The sequence below is a fragment of the Oratosquilla oratoria genome, chromosome 23 (genome assembly GCF_046742065.1).
Source record: "Oratosquilla oratoria isolate Oo_2021 chromosome 23, ASM4674206v1, whole genome shotgun sequence".
Lineage (NCBI taxonomy): Eukaryota > Metazoa > Arthropoda > Malacostraca > Stomatopoda > Squillidae > Oratosquilla > Oratosquilla oratoria.
The window spans coordinates 48,062,478-48,084,763 of record NC_134799.1 but is presented as its reverse complement, the minus strand read 5'-3'; the positions used below and the strand labels follow the sequence as shown (position 1 = coordinate 48,084,763).

The 22,286-nt window shown below is 42.0% G+C and overlaps 1 protein-coding gene across 4 annotated transcripts in view; it reads right to left on the bottom strand.

Moving 5' to 3' along the window:
* LOC143038110 (histone-lysine N-methyltransferase eggless-like) overlaps positions 1–22,286 on the bottom strand; it is a 230,375-nt gene that overhangs the window by 121,702 nt on the left and 86,387 nt on the right. For all 4 annotated transcript variants that reach the window (XM_076207097.1, XM_076207101.1, XM_076207099.1 and 1 more), the window contains one exon: positions 8,354–8,550. In XM_076207097.1, the coding sequence (XP_076063212.1) occupies positions 8,354–8,550 (197 nt within the window). The remainder of the gene's footprint in view (positions 1–8,353; positions 8,551–22,286) is intronic.

The following is a 22,286-nucleotide window of genomic DNA, read 5'->3' as shown; positions in this document are numbered from 1 at the left end:
TCTGTTGTTTATGATTGGTTTTTGAGATTGGATCCATCTTTCAATGTTGTCTATCTCTTATTCCATTGTGTCTGTTGTTTATGATTGGTTTTTGAGATTGGATCCATCTTTCTCTTCTCACTATCTTTGTACAAGTGATGCAGTTTCTTGCAAGCTGGACACTGTAGCACTTCTCTACATATTAAAGAATAATGATACTTTTATACTATTGCCATCCTTCCTTTATGTTGTCCTCTTGAACCCATTCTTCATCACTTATATGTCTTTTCCTGATCCCCTTGTGGTGAGGGTAGAAGAATGCTGCCACCATGATCCCATGATGGGAGAAAATAGAAGGAAGGGTAGTGAGTGGTGGGATGTGGAAGCAAAGAAGGTTGTAGAAGAGAAGAAGTGAGCTTTCACAGATTGGTTACAAAATAGAATGAGAGAATCATATGAGAGGTGAAGAAAAGAGAAGAGTAGTAAAGCACAACATAAAGGAAGCAAAGAGGAGAGTAGATGTGAAATGGGGTAAGAGTATGACAGAAAATTTTGAAAGTAATAAAAAGATTAATTGGAAAGAAATTAAGAGAGGAAGAGGAGGCAAATTTCGTAGAGAAGAAAAGGTAAGAGGTGCAGATGGTGAGATGATAATGGAAGAGAAGGCAGTAAGAAGAAGATGGGCAGAGTATTTTAGTGAGTTACTAAATGTGAAGGAGGATAGGGAGGGAAAGGCAGTTGCAGTGGGAAGTGCTAAGAAAATGACTGATGATTGAGGGAAATGAAGGAGAAATAAGAAAGGATGAAGTGAAGGCAGCTGTTAAGATGATGAGAGCAGGTAAGGCACCTGGGTTGGATGGATGCACATAACCACTTCTAAACCCCCCCATCCCCCACCCTTCCATGCATTACAGTATCATCCATACACAACCATTCTCCACTCACCCTTATCTTCTGTCTTCTCCTGTCCTTCCTCAACAGATATTCCCCTCTTCCTCAACACACCTTTTACCCCATCCATCCATCTCATCCTTGGTTGCCCCTCATGTTCATTCCATCCTCCTCTCCCTTCCACACTTCTCTTACTAATCTTTCTTCACTCATTCTTTCCATGTGTCCAAACCATTCTAATACTCTTTCACCTACCCTATCTCAACTCCTTTTCCACCCCCACTTTCCTCCTCACCTTCTCATTTCTCATGCATTTCACCTCAAAAACATTTAACCTCTCTAATACAAGTCAAATTTTTGGGCGCACCATCAGATGCCTGGGGTAAGATGATTGATGAATCACAATACATACATACATATACATCAAAGTCTTTTTTCCCCCTTACACAGGAGGTAGCCAAAAGAAAAAGGCATAGGAACTACTCCCACCCATTCCATCCCCTACATACTCCACTCCCCTCTACCCTCTTCCCTCCCTCTTATCTTGGCACCTCCTGGATGATGGGTCATCCCTGCATCTTGTCCACTGCCCTGGGTCAGAACCAATGTCGCAAGACACAGCACATCCACAGCAAGGTCTCTTCATTTATTTGGTCCCCTCATGCAGAAAAGGAAAAGATGGGGAGAAATCCCTTCGGGCTGTGTCAATTTATTTCTCATACATACTCCCTCACCCCCAATCCTCCACCCACTCTCCCTCATGCATCACAACATCATCCATACACAACCCTTCTTCATTCACCCGTCTTCTGTCTTCTCTTGTCCTTCCTCAACAGACATTCCTCTTTTTCCCAATCCATCCATCTCATCCTAGGACGCCCCCTCATGTTCACTCCTTTCACACCTCTTTTACTAATCTTTTTCACTCATTCTTTCCATGTGTCCAAACCATTTCAATACTCTTTCATCAACTCTATCTCCCAACTCCCTTTCCACCCCTCTTCTCCTCCTCACCTCCTCATTTCTCACTCTAGCCTAGTAACCCCTATCATACTCTGGGGCATTTAATCTCAAACACATTCAAACCCTTCTCTCTTCCTCTCTTATGTTCCATGTTTCTGCCCCATATAGTGCTGTCGGTACAATCACTCCTTCATACAATCTCCACTTTGTATCCATTCCCAAATGTCTATTTCTCATTACACTTTTTAATCCACCAAGTCATTTACTAGCTTCTCTCAATCTACATTCTACCTCTGCCTCCACTCCTCCCTTTCCTGCCACATTTGCACCCAAGTATCTAAAACTATCCACTTCCTCCAGTCTCTCTCCCTTAATACTCACTTCCATCTTGCTACCACTCTCTCCCCTTGGACGTCTCATCACCTTACTTTTACCCGCATTTATCTTCAGCTTCCTTCTTTCACATACCTTCCCAAACTCTGTCACTAACTTCCTCAATCCCTCCTCTGATCCTGCTACAAGTGCAGTGTCGTTCGCAAACAACAGCTGACTTATCTCCTACTTTTCTCCATTTTCCTTAACCATCTCCAACCCCCGACCCACTACCCTTGAGGTCACCTCTCGCACCACCCCATCCATGTATAGATTGAACAGCCAGGGCAACATAACACATCCCTGACGAAGTCCCACCTTTACCTCAAACCATTCACTCTCTCCACTTCTAATCCTAACACAAGCTCTACTACTCTCGTAAAAACTCTTGACTGCTCTTAACAGCTTTCCTTCTATCTCATATATCTGCAATACCCACAGTGCCCTCCTCTCTACCCTGTCATAAGCCTTTTCCATACATACATATACCAAGGCTTTTTCCCCCTTACAAGGGAGTAGCCAAAAAGGAAAAGGCATTAAATCATTCCCACCCATTCCATCCCTGAATACACTCCACACCCCTCCACCCTCCCTCTCATCCTGAAAGACGGGTCATCCCTGCACCCTGTCCACTGTCCTGGGTCAGAAGCAGTGTCGCAAGACACAGCACATCCACAGCAAGGCCGCTTCATTAAATCAGCGACACCCCCTCTCCATCTCCCCATGCATAAAGGAGAAGACGGGGAAAAATCCCTTCGGGCTGCGTTAACATTTGCTCACACATACTACCTCACCCCCCATCCCCCCACCCATTCCACCTCATGCATCACATCATCCATATACAACCATTCTCCATTTACCCCTGTCTTCTGTCCTCTCCCATCCTTCCTCAACAGACATTCCCCTCTTCCCCAAAGCCCCCTTCACCCCATCCATCCACCTCATCCTAGGACGTTCCTTCATGTTCACCCCCTCCACATCTGCCTTCCATATTTCTTTTACTAGTCTTTCTTCACTCATTCTTTCCATGTGTCCAAACCATCCTAATATTCTTTCATCAACCCTATCTCCCAGCTCCTTTTCCACCCCTGTTCTCCTCCTCACCTCCTCATTTCTCACTCCATCCAGCCTAGTAACCCCCATCATACTTCTCAGACACCTCATCTCAAACACATTCAAACTCCTTCTCTCTTCTTCTCTTATGTACCATGTTTCTGCCCCATACAGTGCTGTTGGCACAAAATCACTCCTTCATATAGTCTCTTAGCATCCATTCCCAAATATCTACGCCTCATTACACTTTTACTCCACCAAGGCATTTACTCCCTTCTCTCAATCTACATTCTACCTCCATCTTCATTCCACCTTTTCCTGCCACATTTGCACCCAAGTATCTAAAACTATCCACTTCCTCCAGTCGCTCTCCCTTAATGCTCACTTCCAGTCTACTGCCACTATCACCCCTTGTACATCTCATCACCTTACTTTTACCCACATTTATCTTCAGCTTTCTTCTTTCACACACTCTCCCAAACTCTGTCACCAACTTCCTCAATCCCTCCTCTGATCCTGCCACAAGTGCAGTGTCGTCCGCAAACAACAGCTGGCTTACCTCCCACTTTTCTCCATTTTCTTTAACTATCTCCAACCCCTGACCCACTACCCTTGCATTTACCTCTCGCACTACCCCATCCATATATTATAAGTTGAACAGCCAGGGCGACATAACGCATCCTTGACAAAGTCCCACCTTAACCTCGAACCACTCACTCTCTCCATTTCTAATCCTGACACAAGCTCTACTACTCTCATAAAAATTCTTGACAGCTCCTAGAAGCTTTCTTCCTGTCCCGTATATCCGCAAAACCTCCCACAGTGCCTTTCTGTCTACCCTGTCGTAAGCCTTTTCCAGGTCCATAAAGGCCCAGAAAACATCCTTACCTTTTCCTATAGCTTTCTCACATATCTGTCTTACCACAAAAATCTGATCTACACAACCTCTACCTGTCCTAAATCCACACTGTTCCTCACCAATTACTCCCTCTGTTCCTCTCCTAATCCTCTCAATCAAGATCCTCCCATAAGCCTTCCCAACTACACTTAACAAGCTAATCCCTCTGAAACTACTACATTCACACTTGCCCCCTTTTCCCTTGTAAAGTGGAACTATACAGGCACTCCTCCAGTCCTCAGGCACTCTACCCTCTCTCCAGCAAACATTAAATAACCTCACCAGCCAGTCCACCTTCACTGTACCTCCTTTTTTTAGACATTCTGCATGGCATCCATCCAGACCAGGTGCCTTACCTGCTTTCATCATCTTAACAACTGCCTTCACTTCATCCTTCCTTATTTCTCCTCCATTTTCCTCACTCATCACGGACATTTTCTTAGCATTTCCCACTGCAGCTATCTTTCCCTCCCTATCCTCCTTCACATTAAGCAACTCCCTAAAATATTCTATCCATCTTCCCCTTACTGCCTTCTTTTCCATTATCATCTCTCCATTTGCACCTTTTACCTTTTCTTCTCTACTTGATTCGCCTCCTCTTCCTCTCTTAATTTCTTTCCAAAACATCCTTATATTACTTTCAAAATTTTCTGTCATACTCTTACCCCATTTCACATCTGCTCTCCTCTTTGCCTCATTTACCTTTTGCTTTACTTCTCTTTTCTTTTCTTTGTACCTCTCATATGACTTCCTTGTCCTATTTTGTAACCAATCTGTGAAAGCTCACTTCTTCTCTTCTACAACCTTCTTTGTTACCTCATCCCACCATTCACTACCCTTCCTTCTATTTCCTCCTGTCCTTCTTGTTCCACACACCATCTTTGCACACTTTGTGATTCCCTCCTTGAACCATCCCCATTCCTCCTCCACACCTAGCTCTACTCTATCCTTCACTCCCTCCCACTCCTCCTTCAGCTTCTTCTTGTATTCCATCTCCTTTTCCTTTAAAAAGTTCACTCTAAGCACCTCCCTACCTTTTGTCCCTTTCCTCTTTCTCCATCTATCCTCCACTCTCAACTTACCTTTCACCAAAAAATGATCTGATATTCCCCCACCCTCTCCCCTTAGTACATGTACATCCTTAACTCTTCCTATCATAATCCTATTTAGCACTAAAGTCCATTAACGCTCTATCTACCACCCTTCCCTCCACCACCCGCTCCCATGTATACTTATGCTTGATATTCTTCCGAAGCACTGTATTTGCTATCATCAACTCTCTTTCTAGACACATTTCCACCATCAACTCTCCACTGTGATTCTTTCCTGGAACTCCACATTTCCCAACCACTCCATCAATTGAACCATTTCCTACCCTAGCATTAAGGTCTCCTAGTAGTATTACGTTGACATTTCTCCCTAAATCCTCTATGCACTCATTTAAATCTATCCAAAAGGCCTCCCTTTCTTCTACACTCTTCTCACTGCCAGGCCCATATGCACTTACAAAGACCCACATCTCCTTTCCCAGTTTCACCTTCATCCACATTATCCTTGAGGAAACCTCCTTCCACTCCACTACACGTTTACCTATCTCTTCACTTACTAGTATAGCCACCCCTTCCCTCCCTCGCCCTCTCTTCACTCCTGATAACCTCCCACTTACACTCCCAAACTTACAATCACCCTTCCCTTTCAGCTTAGTTTCACTCAAAGCCAACACATCCATCTTTCTTCTCACAAACATACTACCTATCTCTTCCCTTTTACTCTCATCTGTCCCACATCCACGCACATTAAAAGACCCAAACCTTAGGGTGCTGGTCGGAAAACTCCCAGACCCTCTTATGCCTTTGCTTTTTCTTTTAGGAATGTCCCCTGTGGGGCTACAAGGAGAAGGATGCCTAGTCCCAATCCCCGTCCCTTTCTTCTTGCCTCATACGATCCAAGTGGAATTACTTGGTGTCAGTATTCCTTTCCCCCACCAATTCCATAAAAGCCAAAAAAACATTCTTACAATACCTGCATTATAAAATATGAAGTCATTGCTGTATTACTCATTCTCTTTCACTGAGTAATAATAAACACAGAAAACATGATCAAACCACTTCACAGAATTTGGGGGACACTCAGCTACAACTATGAAATAAATATAACCAAGATGTCAACACTGGCATCTTCATATACCCACTCACGCCTCATGATGTCTACAAAGGTGTCATTGTATGGAAGAGACTCTTCCTCTCTTATGTTCCATGCTTCTGCTCCCCACAGTGCTACTGGCACAATTACATACATACATACATATACCAAGGCTTTTTCCCCCTTCCAAGGGAGGTAGCCACAAAAGGAAAGGCATAAAAACACTCCCACCCATTTCATCCCTAAATACACTCCACACCCCTCCCACCCTTCCTCTCATCTGAGCACCTCCTGGATGACGGGTCATCCCTGAACCCTGCCCACCGCCCTGGGTCAGAAGCAGTGTCGCAAGACACAGTACATCCACAGCAAGGCCGCTTCATTTAATCGGCGACCCCCCCTCTCCGTCCCCCTTTGCATATAAGGAGAGGACGGGGAGAAATCCCTTCGGGCTGCGTCAAAATTTACTCACACATACTACCCCACCCCCCACCCCCCCACCTATTCCTCCTCATGCAGTCACAACATCATCCATATACAACCATTCTCCACTCACTTAGCATCCATTCCCAAATGTCTATTTCTCATTACACTTTTTAATCCTCCAAAGCATTTATTTGCTTCTCTAAATCTATATTCTACCTCCACTGTATGAGACTGTATGAAGAAGTGATTGTGCCAACAGCACTGTATGGGGCAGAAACGTGGAACATAAGAGAAGAAGAGAGAAGGAGTTTGAATGTGTTTGAGATGAGGTGTCTGAGAAGTATGGTGGGGGTTACTAGGCTGGATAGAGTGAGAAATGAGGAGGTGAGGAGGAGAACAGGGGTAAAAAAGGATTTGGGAGATAGGGTTGATGAAAGAATATTAGGATGGTTTGGACACATGGAAAGAATGAGTGAAGAAAGACTAGTAAAAGAGGTATGGAAGGCAGATGTGGAGGGGGTGAACATGAGGGGACGTCCTAGGATGAGGTGGATGGATGGGGTGAAGGGGGCTTTGGGGAAGAGGGGAATGTCTGTTGATGAAGGAAGGGAGATGACGGAAGACAGAGGTGAGTGGAGAATGGTTGTATATGGATGATGTTGTGACTGCATGAGGAGGAATGGACGGGGGGGTGGGGTAATATGTGTGAGTAAATTTTGACGCAGCCCGAAGGGATTTCTCCCCGTCCTTGCCTTATATGCAAAGGGGGACGGAGAGGGGGGGTCGCCGATTAAATGAAGCGGCCTTGCTGTGGATGTGCTGTGTCTTGCGACACTGCTTCTGACCCAGGGCGGTGGGCAGGGTGCAGGGATGACCCGTCATCCAGGAGGTGCTCAGATGAGAGGAAGGGTGGGAGGGGTGTGGAGGGTATTTAGGGATGAAATGGGTGGGAGTGTTTTTATGCCTTTCCCTTTTTGGCTACCTCCCTTGGAAGGGGGAAAAAGCCTTGGTATATGTATGTATGTATGTATGTACTTCCGCTCTCCACTCCTTCCTTTCCCACCTCATGTGCCCCTAAATATCTAAAGCTATCTACTTCTTCCAGCCTCTCTCCCTTAATACTCACTTCCAATTTGCTGCTATCCTTTCCCTTTGTACATCTCATCACCTTACTTTTATCCACATTCATCTTCAACTTCCTCCTTTTGCACAGCTTCCCAAACTCTGTCACTAACTTCCTAATCTCTCCTCTGATCCTGCTACAAGGTAGTGTCATACAAGTGGTAAAGGACAGGTTCAAGGAAACAGAATAAAAGAGCGACAGCTGCAGTGCAAAAAGTATCATCATTCCTTTATGAGTGGAGGTTCTTACACTAACATAAACAATATCATGACTGGTCCATTGGGGCACCCCAAAACTCTCCCTAATGTGCTTGCTGCATGTTACCATGCAGTCAATAACCCAGTATAGAGAACAGTACTAAACATGTAAACTAAATGGAATGTTAGGTTTTGGCTTCAATTTCATGAATGACTAATCAAAATGTGTGGCTCACTCACTCATAAGTAAAACTTTCTCATTATAACAAGCAGAAAACACAAACATAAAATCAAAATATCAGTCCTTACTCTGGAAAACATAGCTGTTCTTCTCCTTATTGTTTTGGTTGGTTGTTCAGCACGAGCTTGGATAGCAAGTTTTTTTGTGAAAAGAGGACTTAGACGAGTAGAACCACGATAAATCCACTCTGACCGTTCATGAGCAACAAAATACATTTTGACTAATGATCCATCAACTTCCTTCACTTGAGCATTCCACCAGCGACCTGCAATAAAGATTATTTGTTACTGTTGATTTTTCATGTTTCAATCAATATTATTTGTGGTACACTTACAATATAATGAGTTTTACTATGCATTTAAAGTTTAAACAGGAAGGCAAGAAGACAGAGATACACACAAACACACATATATAAGCAAAACAGAAGAAAGGTTTGGGAGTGCTGAGAAAAGACAACCTGTCTTCTGAAAGGCATATCAGCACGACTGTGGGAGAGACATACAGACTGCTGCAGAAGATTAAAGTGGCTTTTCACTATATACTTATATATACCAAGGGTTTTTCCTCCTTACAAGGGAGGTTGCCAAAGTCAAAGGCATAATCCACTCCCACCCATTTCATTCCCACATACTCCACTCCCATTCATCACCCCTCCCTCCCTCTTTTCTTGACTCCTCCTGGATGATGGATCATCCCTGCACCTCGCCCACTGCCCTGGGTCAGAAGCAATGTAGCAAGGCACAGCACTTCCACAGCAAGGCTGCTTCATTTAATCACTATATGGATGGGGGGGGGGGGAATAATAATAATAATAATTGAAACCCTAATCCATCAAAGACTAGAACATTTATCAGTGGTATGGTTCTCACAGAGTAAAGAATATATGAAAGATCAAGAGAATACTAAGGGCACCAACCAAACTGGTTCCCAGCCTAGCAGATATACCATATAAGGGGAGACTAAAAAAAAATGGGTCTGCCAACTTTGAAAGATCAAAGAGAAAGAGGTGATATGATTACAGTGTTCAGGTCACTAAAGGGGACAGACTACATTGACAGAAGAGATCTCTTGATTAGGAATAGGAGGACTTTAAGAAGTCAGGAGAACAAAAATAAAGACTACATGTCTAAAGGATGTGAAGAGTCTTCCATATTGAGGCATAAATACCTGGAATGGCTCTGATGATATAGTCCCAGCTGGAACAATACATGTATTCAAATCTGAATATGATAATTGGAAACTAAGGATATAAACATTACATGAACTTGTAGATATAACAAATTGTTGTTTTGTCTAATATGTTCCATACAGCCCACTCTGTGGGGAAAGCTTTTTTTCAGGTACTTTCTATGATTATCCTTTTTGAGCTTCTTTCCATGTCCTCTTGAGCTTCTCTTATCCCAATTTAGTATGTCTTCTCTATCAAAGTCTTCCTTGTGAAAGAAGTAAATTGTTATGTAGATGATAGCCAATTACGTGAATAGATAGATATACCAAGGCTTTTTCCCCCTTACAAGGGGGGTAGCCAAAAAGGACAAGGCACAAAAACACTCCCACCCATTTCATCCCCGAAAACACTCCACACCCCTCCACCCTCCCTCCCATCTTAGCACCTCCTAGATGACGGGTCATCCCTGCACCCTGTCCACTGCCCTGGGTCAGAAGCAGTGTTGCAGGACACAGCACATCCACAGCAAGGCCGCTTCATCAAATCGGCGACCCCCCCTCTCCGTCCCCCCATATAAAGGAAAGGACGGGGAGAAATCCCTTCAGGCTGCGTCAAAAATTTTTGCTCACACACACACTACCTCACCCCCATTCCCCCGTCCAATCCACCTCATGCATCACAACATTTTCCATATACAACCATTCTCCATTCACCCGTCTTCTGTCCTCTCCCGTCCTTCCTCAACCGACATTCCCCTCTTCCCCAAAGCCCCCTTCACCCCATCCATCCATCTCATCCTAGGGCATCCCCTCATGTTCACTCCCTCCACATCTGCCTTCCATACCTCCTTTACTAGTCTTTCATCACTCATTCTTTCCATGTGTCCAAACCATCCTAATACTCTTTCATCCACCCTATCTCCCAGCTCCCTTTCCACCCCTGTTCTCCTCCTCATTTCCTCATTTCTCACTCTATCTAGCCTAGTAACCCCCATCATACTTCTCAGACACTTCATCTCAAACACATTCAAGTTCCTTCTCTCTTCCTCTCTCATGTTCCATGTTTCTGCTCCATACAGTGCTGTTGGCACAATCACTCCTTCATACAGTCTCCTCTTAGCATCCATTCCCAGATTCCTATTCCTCATTACACTTTTTAAACCACCAAGGCATTTACTCGCTTCTTTCAATCTACATTCTACCTCCACCTTCACTCCACCCTTTCCTGCCACATTTGCACCCAAGTATCTAAAACTATCCACTTCCTCCAGTTGCTCTCCCTTAATGCTCACTTCCAGATTACTGCCACTTTCACCCCTTGTACATCTCATCACCTTACTTTTACCCACATTTATCTTCAGCTTTCTTCTATCACACACTCTCCCAAACTCTGTCACCAGCTCCCTCAATCCCTCCTCCGATCCTGCCACAAGTGCAGTGTCGTCCGCAAACAACAGCTGGCTTACCTCCCACTTTTCTCCATTTTCCTTAACCATCTCCAATCCCTGACCCACTACCCTTGCATTCACCTCTCGCACTACCCCATCCATGTATAAGTTGAACAGCCAGGGTGACATAACGCATCCCTGACGAAGTCCAACCTTTACCTCAAACCACTCACTCTCTCCATTTCTAATCCTGACACAAGCTCTACTACTCTCATAAAAACTCTTGACAGCTCCCAGAAGTTTTCCTCCTATCCCGTATATCCGCATACCCTCCCACAGTGCCTTTCTGTCTACCCTGTCGTAAGCCTTTTCCAGATCCATAAAGGCCCAGAAAACATCCTTCCCCTTACCTATAGCTTTCTCACATATCTGTCTTACCACAAAAATCTGATCTACACAACCTCTACCTGTCCTAAACCCACACTGTTCTTCACCAATTACTCCCTCTCTTCCTCTCCTAATCCTCTCAATCAAGATCCTCCCATAAGCCTTCCCAACTACACTTAACAAGCTAATCCCTCTGAAACTACTACATTCACACTTGTCCCCCTTTCCCTTGTAAAGTGGAACTATACAGGCACTCCTCCAGTCCTCTGGCACTCTATCTTCTCTCCAGCAAACATTAAATAACCTCACCAGCCAGTCCACCATCACTATACCTCCTTTTTTAAGACATTCTGCATGGCATCCATCCAGACCAGGTGCCTTACCTGCTTTCATCATCTTAACTGCTGCCTTCACTTCATCCTTCCTTATTTCTCCTCCATTTTCCTCACTCCTCACGGTCATTTTCTTAGCATTTCCCACTGCAGCTATCTTTCCCTCTCTAACCTCCTTCACATTAAGCAACTCCCTAAAATATTCTGCCCATCTTCCCCTTACTGCCTTCTCCTCCATTATCATCTCTCCACCTGCACCTTTTACCTTTTCTTCTCTACTTGATTCGCCTCCTCTTCCTCTCTTAATTTCTTTCCAAAACATCTTTTTATTACTTTCAAAACTTTCAGTCATACTATTACCCCATTTTACATCTGCTCTCTTCTTTGCCTCCTTTACCTTTCTCTTTACTTCTCTTTTCTTTTCCCTGTACATCTCATATGACTCCCTCGTCCTACTTTGTAACCAATCTGTGAAAGCTCCCTTCTTCTCTTCTACAACCTTCTTTGTTTCCTCATCCCACCATTCACTACCCTTCCTTCTATTTCCTCCTGACCTTCTTGTTCCACACACCATCCTTGCACACTTTGTGACTCCCTCCTTGAACCATCCCCATTCCTCCTCCACACCTACCTCCACTCTATCCTTCACTCCCTCCCACTCCTTCAGCTTCCTCTTGTACTCCTTCTCCTTTTCCTCTTCGTTTAGAGATTTCACTCTAAGCACCTCCCTACCTTTTGTCCCTTTCCTCTTCCTCCATCTGTCCTCCACTCTCAACTTACCTTCCATCAGAAAATGATCTGATATTCCCCCACCCTCTCCCCTTAGTACATGCACATCCCTAACTCTTCCTATCATAATCCTATTTACCACTACATAGTCCATTAAAGCTCTATCTACCACCTTTCCCTCCACCACCCTCTCCCATGTGTACCTATGCTTGACTTTCTTCCGAAACACTGTATTTGCTATCATCAACTCTCTAGACACATTTCCACCATCAACTCTCCACTACGATTCTTTCCTGGAACTCCACATTTCCCAACCACTCCATCAATTGGCTCCTTTCCTACCCTAGCATTAAGGTCTCCCAGTACTATTACATTTACACTTCTCCCTAAACCCTCTATGCACTCATTTAAATCTATCCAAAAGGCCTCCCTTTCTTCTACATTCTTCTCACTGCCAGGCCCATATGCACTTACAAAAACCCAAATCTCCTTTCCCAGTTTCACCTTCATCCACATTATCCTTGAGGAAACCTCCTTCCACTCCACTACACGTTTACCTATCTCTTCACTTACTAGAATAGCCACCCCTTCCCTCCCTCGCCCTCTCTTCACTCCTGATAACCTCCCACTTACACTCCCAGACTTACAATCACCCTTCCCTTTCAGCTTAGTTTCACTCAAAGCCAACACATCCATCTTTTTTCTCACAAACATACTACCTATCTCTTCCCTTTTACTCTCATCTGTACCACATCCACGCACATTAAAAGACCCAAACCTTAGGGTGCTGGACCGAGGCCCTCCAGCCCCTCTTATGCCTCTGCCTTTTTTTCTAGGAATGTGCCCTGTAGGGCTACAAGGAGAGGGATGCCTAGTCCCAATCCCCGTCCCTTTTTTTTCTTGCCTCTTACGATCCAAGTGGGAATACTTGGTGGCAGTTTTCTTTTCCCCCACCACAGGGAATCATTACACGAATAAATACAGGTAAATTAAAGTCCAGATAATTTTGGACACATAATTTTTATGACTGAATTGTAAATATTCTAATAACTTTTGGTATATGTTTTCCTATTCTTTCAAATTTTGTCTTGAAGTAACTGATCCTTGTAGGTTGCCAGGTTAAAAAAATTTAAATTTTGTCTTAATTTTCAATATAAAATTACAAGTGTCCAGAACATTTTGGACACTATGTACATATATATATATATATATATATATATATATATATATATATATATATATATATATATATATATATATATATATACAGACCAGAGCCACACATCATTTTGTCTGTGGTAGAGGAAATCTCTATTCATAAAGAAATGATGATAGAGTCCTCCTTATATGGTAATTCTTTATCTGGTAAATTCAGTTACGGTATTAGGTAATTACTACCCTCGATTCTATTTACGGTAAGAAAAATTCACAGATATGGTATCCGCTTGTGTTTGTTTACACCATACCATAGCGCCACCACTCCGTGTCGCCACAACAACAATCAGTCTCTTCCCGCAATTCCCTTTGAATACAAGTTAAATCCTTACGGTGTGTTTTTTGTGGATATTATTATCACAATGCACAGTGATACACCCATAATGGCCACAAAATGTTCTGCAGACACTGTTGGGAGTTGAAAAGGCAAAGCGAAATAGGAGTAGTCTGACATTGGAGGTACAGTAGAAGCCCGATTTAACGAATCTCAATTTAGCGGAAGCTCAAATTGGCGAACTGCAAGTAGCATTTTCCGCTAGCTGGCCAGATGCGCGTCTACGGAAATAGCTCAATTTAGCAGGAACGGTAAGCTAAGTTGAGCATTTTCCATCAACTGGCCACATGCGTGTCTCAGAGTCCAATGTTACCAGATGTTACCAGATTGTGGTCGTGGAGTCAAGGAAAAATTTATAATTTAGTACTTTGGAGGTATATAAATATATATATATATATATATATAAATATATATATATATATACGTACTATAATATATATACATTATATAATTCAGTTTATGTATAAAGTATAATTGTAGCAGAAATATATTGAAGTAGAAATAGACGGTATAATAAGAAAACAAAATAATGAAACAGTAAGTTGATGGGAAAATTCAAAATCAGTACGCAAGAGTAATCACCACGAAAAACACTTCTATAACAACGAACTACGTTTTCTGCAACAACACAACAATAATGCTCACTATCCAAAAACCAACTGCCCAGTCCTATAAATCGCTAGAATTATGTACATCGAACTAAACACGAAGCTATGACTAATATTCCATGAAATTCACAGACAGCTCATATCATTGTTACACCACACACACACACACTTTTGTCGGATGGACGGCGAGGATTAGAGTTCTGAAGAAAAAGTGAAATTTTCGTGGACCTCAACGCAAAGGAAGTACCTATTGTATTTACAGGGAAGGGGATAACTCGTGGTGTCATGGGAAAGTGAGGAAAAAGGAGAAGGGGAGGGATCACTGAGGGAAATGGAAGGAAATGAGGAAGGGGAGGACTTGGTCCAAGAGGCCAGACGTCTTGTAAACAAATGAAGGACCGATGATTCTGGTGATGGGATTAACAAAATTGTAAAGATTAGAAATATGGATAAGAGCAGCACAATGGAAGGTGAGGATAATAATTTCCAGGCATTTAATGAGGGTGGGGGGGATACCAACCTCCCCTGATTGACAAGACTAGAGGAGAAACTTGATAAGATGATCGAACATTGGGAAGACAGGTTCGGTAACGTAACCAACATTGCGCAGAGAGTTGAAAAGTTGGAAGAACTAGAGAAGGCAAACAAAAATTTAACTAATGAAATAGAAGAATTAAAAAGACAGTTAAAAGAAGTAAAAGAGGAGAATGAAGAATTAAAGAGGAATAGTAAAGATAATAAAGACAATAAAGAGGTCAATAAAGAGGCCATAGCAAAAGAAGCACAGGGTTGGAAAAAAATCCAGGAAAACAGTAAAGTTGCATTTACTGACATAATTAAACAGCAAATGAAAGAAACTGAAGATTCAGTTATCAAAGTGATGAGACAGAAGGAGAATATAGTAAGAGACTTAGCAGGTAAAAAGAAATGTATAATTATATTGGGAATGGAAGAGAAACATAACCTAGATCGAACTTCAAGAATCAGTGAGGAAAAAGAAAAAGTAAGCAGCTTACTAGAATTAGTTCAGGAAGATGAACCTGAAATAATGAAACAAAGTGAAGAGATGTTTAGGCTTGGAAAATATAGTACAGATAAGACCAGACCAATTAAGATTAAATTCAGGTCACAAACAACAGCAGAGAATATCTTAGCAAAAACAGGGAAGCTAGTAGCAAGTGAACAATATAAAAAGGTATGGATTAAAAGAGAAATGAATAAAGAGGAAAGAGACGAAGAGAAAATGAAAAGGAAAGAAGCTAAAGAAAAAAACGAGACCAGAATGGAGTCAGAAAAAGAATTCTACTGGAGAGTAGTGAATATGAAATTGAGGAAATGGACCATAACAGAGAGAAACAAAAAAGAAACAGAGAATACAATGGAAATAACAGAAAGTTAAGAGTGTCCTACACAAATACAGATGGATTAATAACAGGACTGAATGAACTGAACAAGTATCTGAAGGAAAAAGAAACGGACATAATGGGAATTGTAGAGACAAAATTAAAAGGTCCACTACCACCCAAAAACATAGGACACAATGCATATAATTATTGGATTAGAAACAGAGAGATAAAACAATGGGGTGGAGTTATGTTCCTGACTAAGAAGGATATAAACGTGAAGAGTGTCACATATGGAAAGAATAGAGTATAGATGATTATGATCGAAGTGGAAGACAGAGATAAGAAGAGCAGAAAGTTTGTAATAAACTACGTCCCCCCAAAAACAGCCTCATGGGAAGAGAGTGAACATAAAAGTATGTTAGAAGACATTAAACAAGATAATGGAAGATGGAAGAATAGTTATGATGGGCGACTTTAATTGCAAAGAAATCTGCTGGGGAGAGATGACCGTAAAGGGTGGAGAAGACTCATAGGGAAATGTTCTACTTGAGATGATTATTGACCACACAATGACACATTGGATTCAGGAGAACACTAGGTATAGAAATGAAGAAGAACCATCGAGACTAGACCTAATAATCACATCAGAACCTGAAATAGTGGAAAAGATAGAATACTGGGCACCAATAAGTAAAAGTGACCACATATTGATAGAACTAGAACTAAATGAGACAAAATACATGAAAAGAAATGAACAATATAGAAAAGGAAGATTGATGTATGAAAAAACAAATTTTGATAAAATAAGAGAATTCTTTCAAAATGAAAACTGGGAAAGAATACACAGAGAAGATACAACACTAGAAGAGAAATGGAATATTTTGACAAAAATTTATAAAAAAGGAGTGGAAAAGTATGTCCCAAGACAAAAACAAGAAAAAGAATATGTAAAGTGCTGGTACAACAAAAGTTGTAGGGAGTTAAAAGACAGAAGAGACAAAGCTTGGAGCAAATGGAAGAAATACAAAAGACCTGAAAAATGGAAAATATATACTTGTTATAGAAATGAATATGTAAAAGTGTGCAGAGAGGAAAAGAGAAAATATGAAAAAGATGTCATAGAAAAATGTAAAGATCAACCAAAACTATTCTACAGATTTGTAAACAACAAACTGAAAAACAAACAAGATTTGGAGAAATTAAGACAAGGAGTTGAATACACAGAGGAAATAGAAATGGTGGAAATTATGAACAGGCATTTTAAATCAGTGTTTACAAGGGAGAATATACAACCGGAAGAGATCGAATGGAAGGAGAAAGTCCCCCCTATGAAAGAAATAGAAGTAACAAATAATGAAATAATGAAACACTTGAGTAATCTTGATGTTAGAAAATTGCATGGACCAGATGAAATAGCAAACTGGATTTTGAAAGAATGCAGGAATGAACTGGCAGACAAAATACATAGCATAATATAGTTCCTTGAAAGAAGGAAAAGTTCCAGAAGATTGGAAAAAAGCAAATATAGTACCTATATATAAAGGAGGAAATAAAGAAGAACCTACTAACTATAGACCCGTCTCTCTAACAAGTACAATAGCAAAGATTTGTGAAAGAATTATCAAAAGTAAATGGGTAAAATGTTTAGAAAAAAAACAGCGTGCTAAATCCAAGGCAATTTGGATTCAGACAAGGACGATCATGCATCACTAATTTAATATGTTTCTATTCAAGGCTAATAGATATAATACAAGAAAGAGATGGATGGGCTGATTGTGCATTTCTAGACCTAAAAAAAGCTTTTGACAAAGTACCACATAAGAAGTTGCTTAAGAAATTAGAAACCGAAGGAGGAGTACAGGGCAAACTGCTTAACCCCTTCCATACGGTGCCGCACACGTAGGCGTCATGGACTTAGATCTCGGTGGCAGCAGCCAATGCCAGCCGTACGACGTGTCGTAATAATACTCGCATCATAAAATATAGTCACCGCTTATATCGATCGTTCTCTCTTCACCCGTGAATTTTGATAACCATAGAAAATGCAATTACAAAAGAATTAGAAAGAATGTCATTATGGAGGGGCGACTACAATAAATATAATCAAGACGCCGATATGGCAGCCTCGCGAATACACTCGCTCCCCATGACGCCTACGTGTGCTGCACCGTATGGAAGGGGTTAAATGGATGGAAGACTTTTTGCAAAAAAAGAAAAATGAGAGTAGTGATAAGAGACAAACACTCAAAATGGGATGAAGTAATAAGCGGTGTTCTACAAGGAACAGTTCTGGCCCCAATAATGTTTACTATATATATTAATGATATGGATGAAGAAATTGAAAGTTATACGAGCTTCTTTGCAGATGATGCAAAACTATTAAAAAAAGTGAACACGGAAGAAGATTGTGAGTCACTACAGTGATCTAAATAAAGTATGGGAATGGAGTAGGAAGTGGGAGATGGAATTCAACACTAAAAAGTGTAGTATAATGGAATTCGGAAAAAGCAAAAACAGAATAACAGGAGCATATAAATTGGGAGAAGAAGGAATAAAAAAAGTAGAAAATGAAAAGGACCTGGGAGTCATTGTTATGAATAATATGTCATCTGAGAAACATATAAATAAGATTTCTGGAGAAACTTATAATTTAATAAGAACAATCAAAGTGGCATTTACATACTTGGATGACGAAATGGTGAAGAAAATTCTAATCACTCTGATAAGACCAAGATTGGAATATGCAGCAACGATGTGGTCACCAAGTACAAAAAAATGTATAAAAAAACTTGAAAGAATACAAAGAGCAATTACAAAATTGGCACCAACACTCTCAAAACTATCATATGAAGAGAGACTAGCAAAACTTGAACTACAGACATTAGAGCAAAGAAGAGAGGAGATTTGATAACTATTTACAGAATCATAAAAGGCATAGAAATTATTGATAGAGAAAATCTGATAAAATGGGATGATAGAAATACAAGAAGGCACGGAAAGAAAAGCAAGAAAGACAGCTATAGAAGAGATCTGAAAAAGAACAGCTTTCCTCACAGAGTAATAGACAATTGGAACAAGTTAGATGAGAAAGTGGTGTGTGCAAAAACAATACTTGAATTTAAAAATAGTTTAGATAAAATGAGGTATGAAGACGGGACACCACGAGCATAGCTCCCCTTCCCGTAAAATACAACTAGGTAAATACATACATGTTGCAACAAATTACTGCACATTGCTGTTCGTTTGCAATTCACGATTGTGCTGCCTATAATTCACTTACAATAATATATATACTGTATGTGTGTGTGTGTGTGTGTACACTAGGGAATTTTTAGGTACGTATCATTTCTATAATCCGCTCTGGCAACACTGTTACACCAACGCTCACTCGCTCAATTTAACGGAAAATTCAATTTAGCGGACTGATCCTTGGCTGAATTACTTCGTTAAATCGGGCTTCTACTGTACATACATACATATACCAAGGCTTTTTCCCCCTTACAAGGGAGGTAGCCAAAAAGGAAAAGGCATAAAATCATTCCCACCCATTTCATCCCTGAATACACTCCACCCTCCCTCTCATCTTAGCACCTCCTGGATGACGGGTCATCCCTGCACCTTGTCCACTGCCCTGGGTCAGAAGCAGAGTCGCAAGACACAGCACATCCACAGCAAGGCTGCTTCATCAAATTGGCGACCCCCCTCTCTGTCCCCCCATGCATAATAGAAGACTGGGAGAAATCCCTTTGGACTGCATCAAATTTTGCTCACACACACTACCTCACCCCCCATCCCCTTGCCCATTCCACCTCATGCATCACATCATCCATATACAACCATTCTCTATTCACCCCTGTCTTCTGTCCTCTCCCGTCCTTCCTCAACAGACATTCCCCTCTTCCCCAAAGCCCCCTTCACCCCATCCATCCACCTCATCCTAGGACATCCCCTCATGTTCACTCCCTCCACATCTGCCTTCCATATCTCTTTCACTAGTCTTTCTTCACTCATTCTTTCAATGTGTCCAAACCATCTTAATATTCTTTCATCAACCCAATCTCCCAACTCCCTTTCCACCCCCATTCTCCTCCTCACCTCCTCATTTCTCACTCTATCTAGCCTAGTAACCCCCATCATACTTCTCAGACACCTCATCTCAAACACATTCAAACTCCTTCTCTCTTCCTCTCTTATGTTCCATGTTTCTGTTCCATACAGTGCTGTTGGCACAATCACTCCTTCATACAGTCTCCTCTTAGCATCCATTCCCAAATGTCTATTCCTCATTACACTTTTTAATCCACCAAGGCATTTACTCGCTTCTCTCAATCTACATTCTACCTCCACCTTCACTCCACCTTTTCCTGCCACATTTGCACCCAAGTATCTAAAACTATCCACTTCCTCCAAATATCTCCCTAAATGCTCACTTCCAGTCTACTGCCACTTTCACCCCTTGTACATCTCACCACCTTACTTTTACCCACATTTATCTTCAGCTTTCTTCTATCATACACTCTCAGCTTTCTTCTATCATACACTCTCCCAAAATCTGTCACCAACTTCCTCAATCCCTCCTCTGATCCTGCCACAAGCGCAGTGTCGTCCGCACACAACAGCTGGCTCACCTCCCACTTTTCTCCATCTTCTTTAACCACTTCCATACGGTGACGCCTTTGTAGGCGGCATGAGGAGCAAGTGGGTACGCGATGATGCCGATGTCGGCATCTTGATTATATCTATTGTAGTCGTACCTATGTAATCTCCATTCTCTTTAAACTGGCTTCATCATATTTTCTATGGTTATCAAAATTCACTAGTGAAAGAGAACGAACGATTGAGCACTGACTTTATTTTTTATAATGCGATTATTATGACGCAACATCGCACGTCGGGCAGCTAATGCTGCCAGACATGTGATGTGCCCCAGAGTGAAGAGGTTAACCATCTCCAATCCCTGACCCACTACCATTGCATTTACCTCTCACACTACCCCATCCATGTAAAAGTTGAACAGCCAGGGCGACATAACGCATCCTTGACGAAGTCCCACCTTTACCTTGAACCATTCACTCTCTCCATTTCTAATCCTGACACAAGCTCTACTCCCCTCATAAAACTCTTGACAGCTCCTAAAAGCTTTCCTCCGATCCCGTAAATCCGCAAAACCTCCCACAGTGCCTTTCTGTCTACCCTGTCATAAGCCTTTTCCAGATCCATAAAAGCCCAAAAATCATCCTTCCCATTTCCTATAGCTTTCTCACATATCTGTCTTACCACAAAAATCTGATTTACACAAACACTACCCGTCCTAAATCCACACTGTTCCTCACCAATTACTCCCTCTCTTCCTCTCCTAATCCTCTCAATCAAGATCCTCCCATAAGCCTTCCCAACTACACTTAACAAGCTAATCCCTCTGAAACTACTACATTCACACTTGTCCCCTTTTCCCTTGTAAAGTGGAACTATACAGGCAGTCCTCCGGCACTCTACCCTCTCTCCAGCAAACATTAAATAACCTCACCAGCCAGTCCACCATCACTATACCTCCTTTTTTTTTTTAGACATTCTGCATGGCATCCATCCAGACCAGATGCCTTACCTGCTTTCATCATCTTAAAAACTGCCTTCACTTCATCCTTCCTTATTTCTCCATTTTCCTCACTCATCACAGTCATTTTCTTAGCATTTCCAACTGCAGCTATCTTTCCCTCCCTATCCTCCTTCACATTTAGCATACATACATACATATACCAAAGGCTTTTTCCCCGTTACATGGGGGGGTAGCCAAAAAGAAAAAGGCATAGAAAATACTCCCACCCATTTTATTTCCCATATATTCCACTCCCCTCCATCCTCCTCCCTCCCTCCTATCTTGGCACCTCCTGGATGACGGGTTATCCCTGCATCCAGTCCACTGCCCTGGGTCAGAAGCAGTGTTGCAAGACACAGCACATCCACAGCAAGGCCGCTTCATAAAATCGGCGACCCTCCTCTCCGTCCCCTCATGCAGGAAAGGAGAAGGGGAGAAATCCCTTCGGGCTGCGTAAAAAAAAATTCTCATACATACTTCCTCACCCCCCATCCCCCACCCACTCCCCCTCATGCATCACAGCCTCATCTATACACAACCCTTCTCCATTCACCCCTATCTTCTGTCCTCTCCCGTCCTTCCTCTCTTTTGTAAAGCCCCTTTCACCACATCCATCCATCTCATCCTAGGACGCCCCCTCATATTCACTCCACATCTAACTTCACATTTAGTAACTCCCTAAAATATTCTGCCCATCTTCCCCTTACTGCCTTCTCTTCCATTATCATCTCTCCATCTGCACCTTTTACCTTTTCCTCTCTACTTGATTCGCCTCCTCTTCCTCTCTTAATTTCTTTCCAAAACATCTTTTTATTACTTTCAAAACTTTCTGTCATACTCTTACCCCACTTCACATCTGCTCTCCTCTTTGCCTCCTTTACCTTTTGCTTTACTTCTCT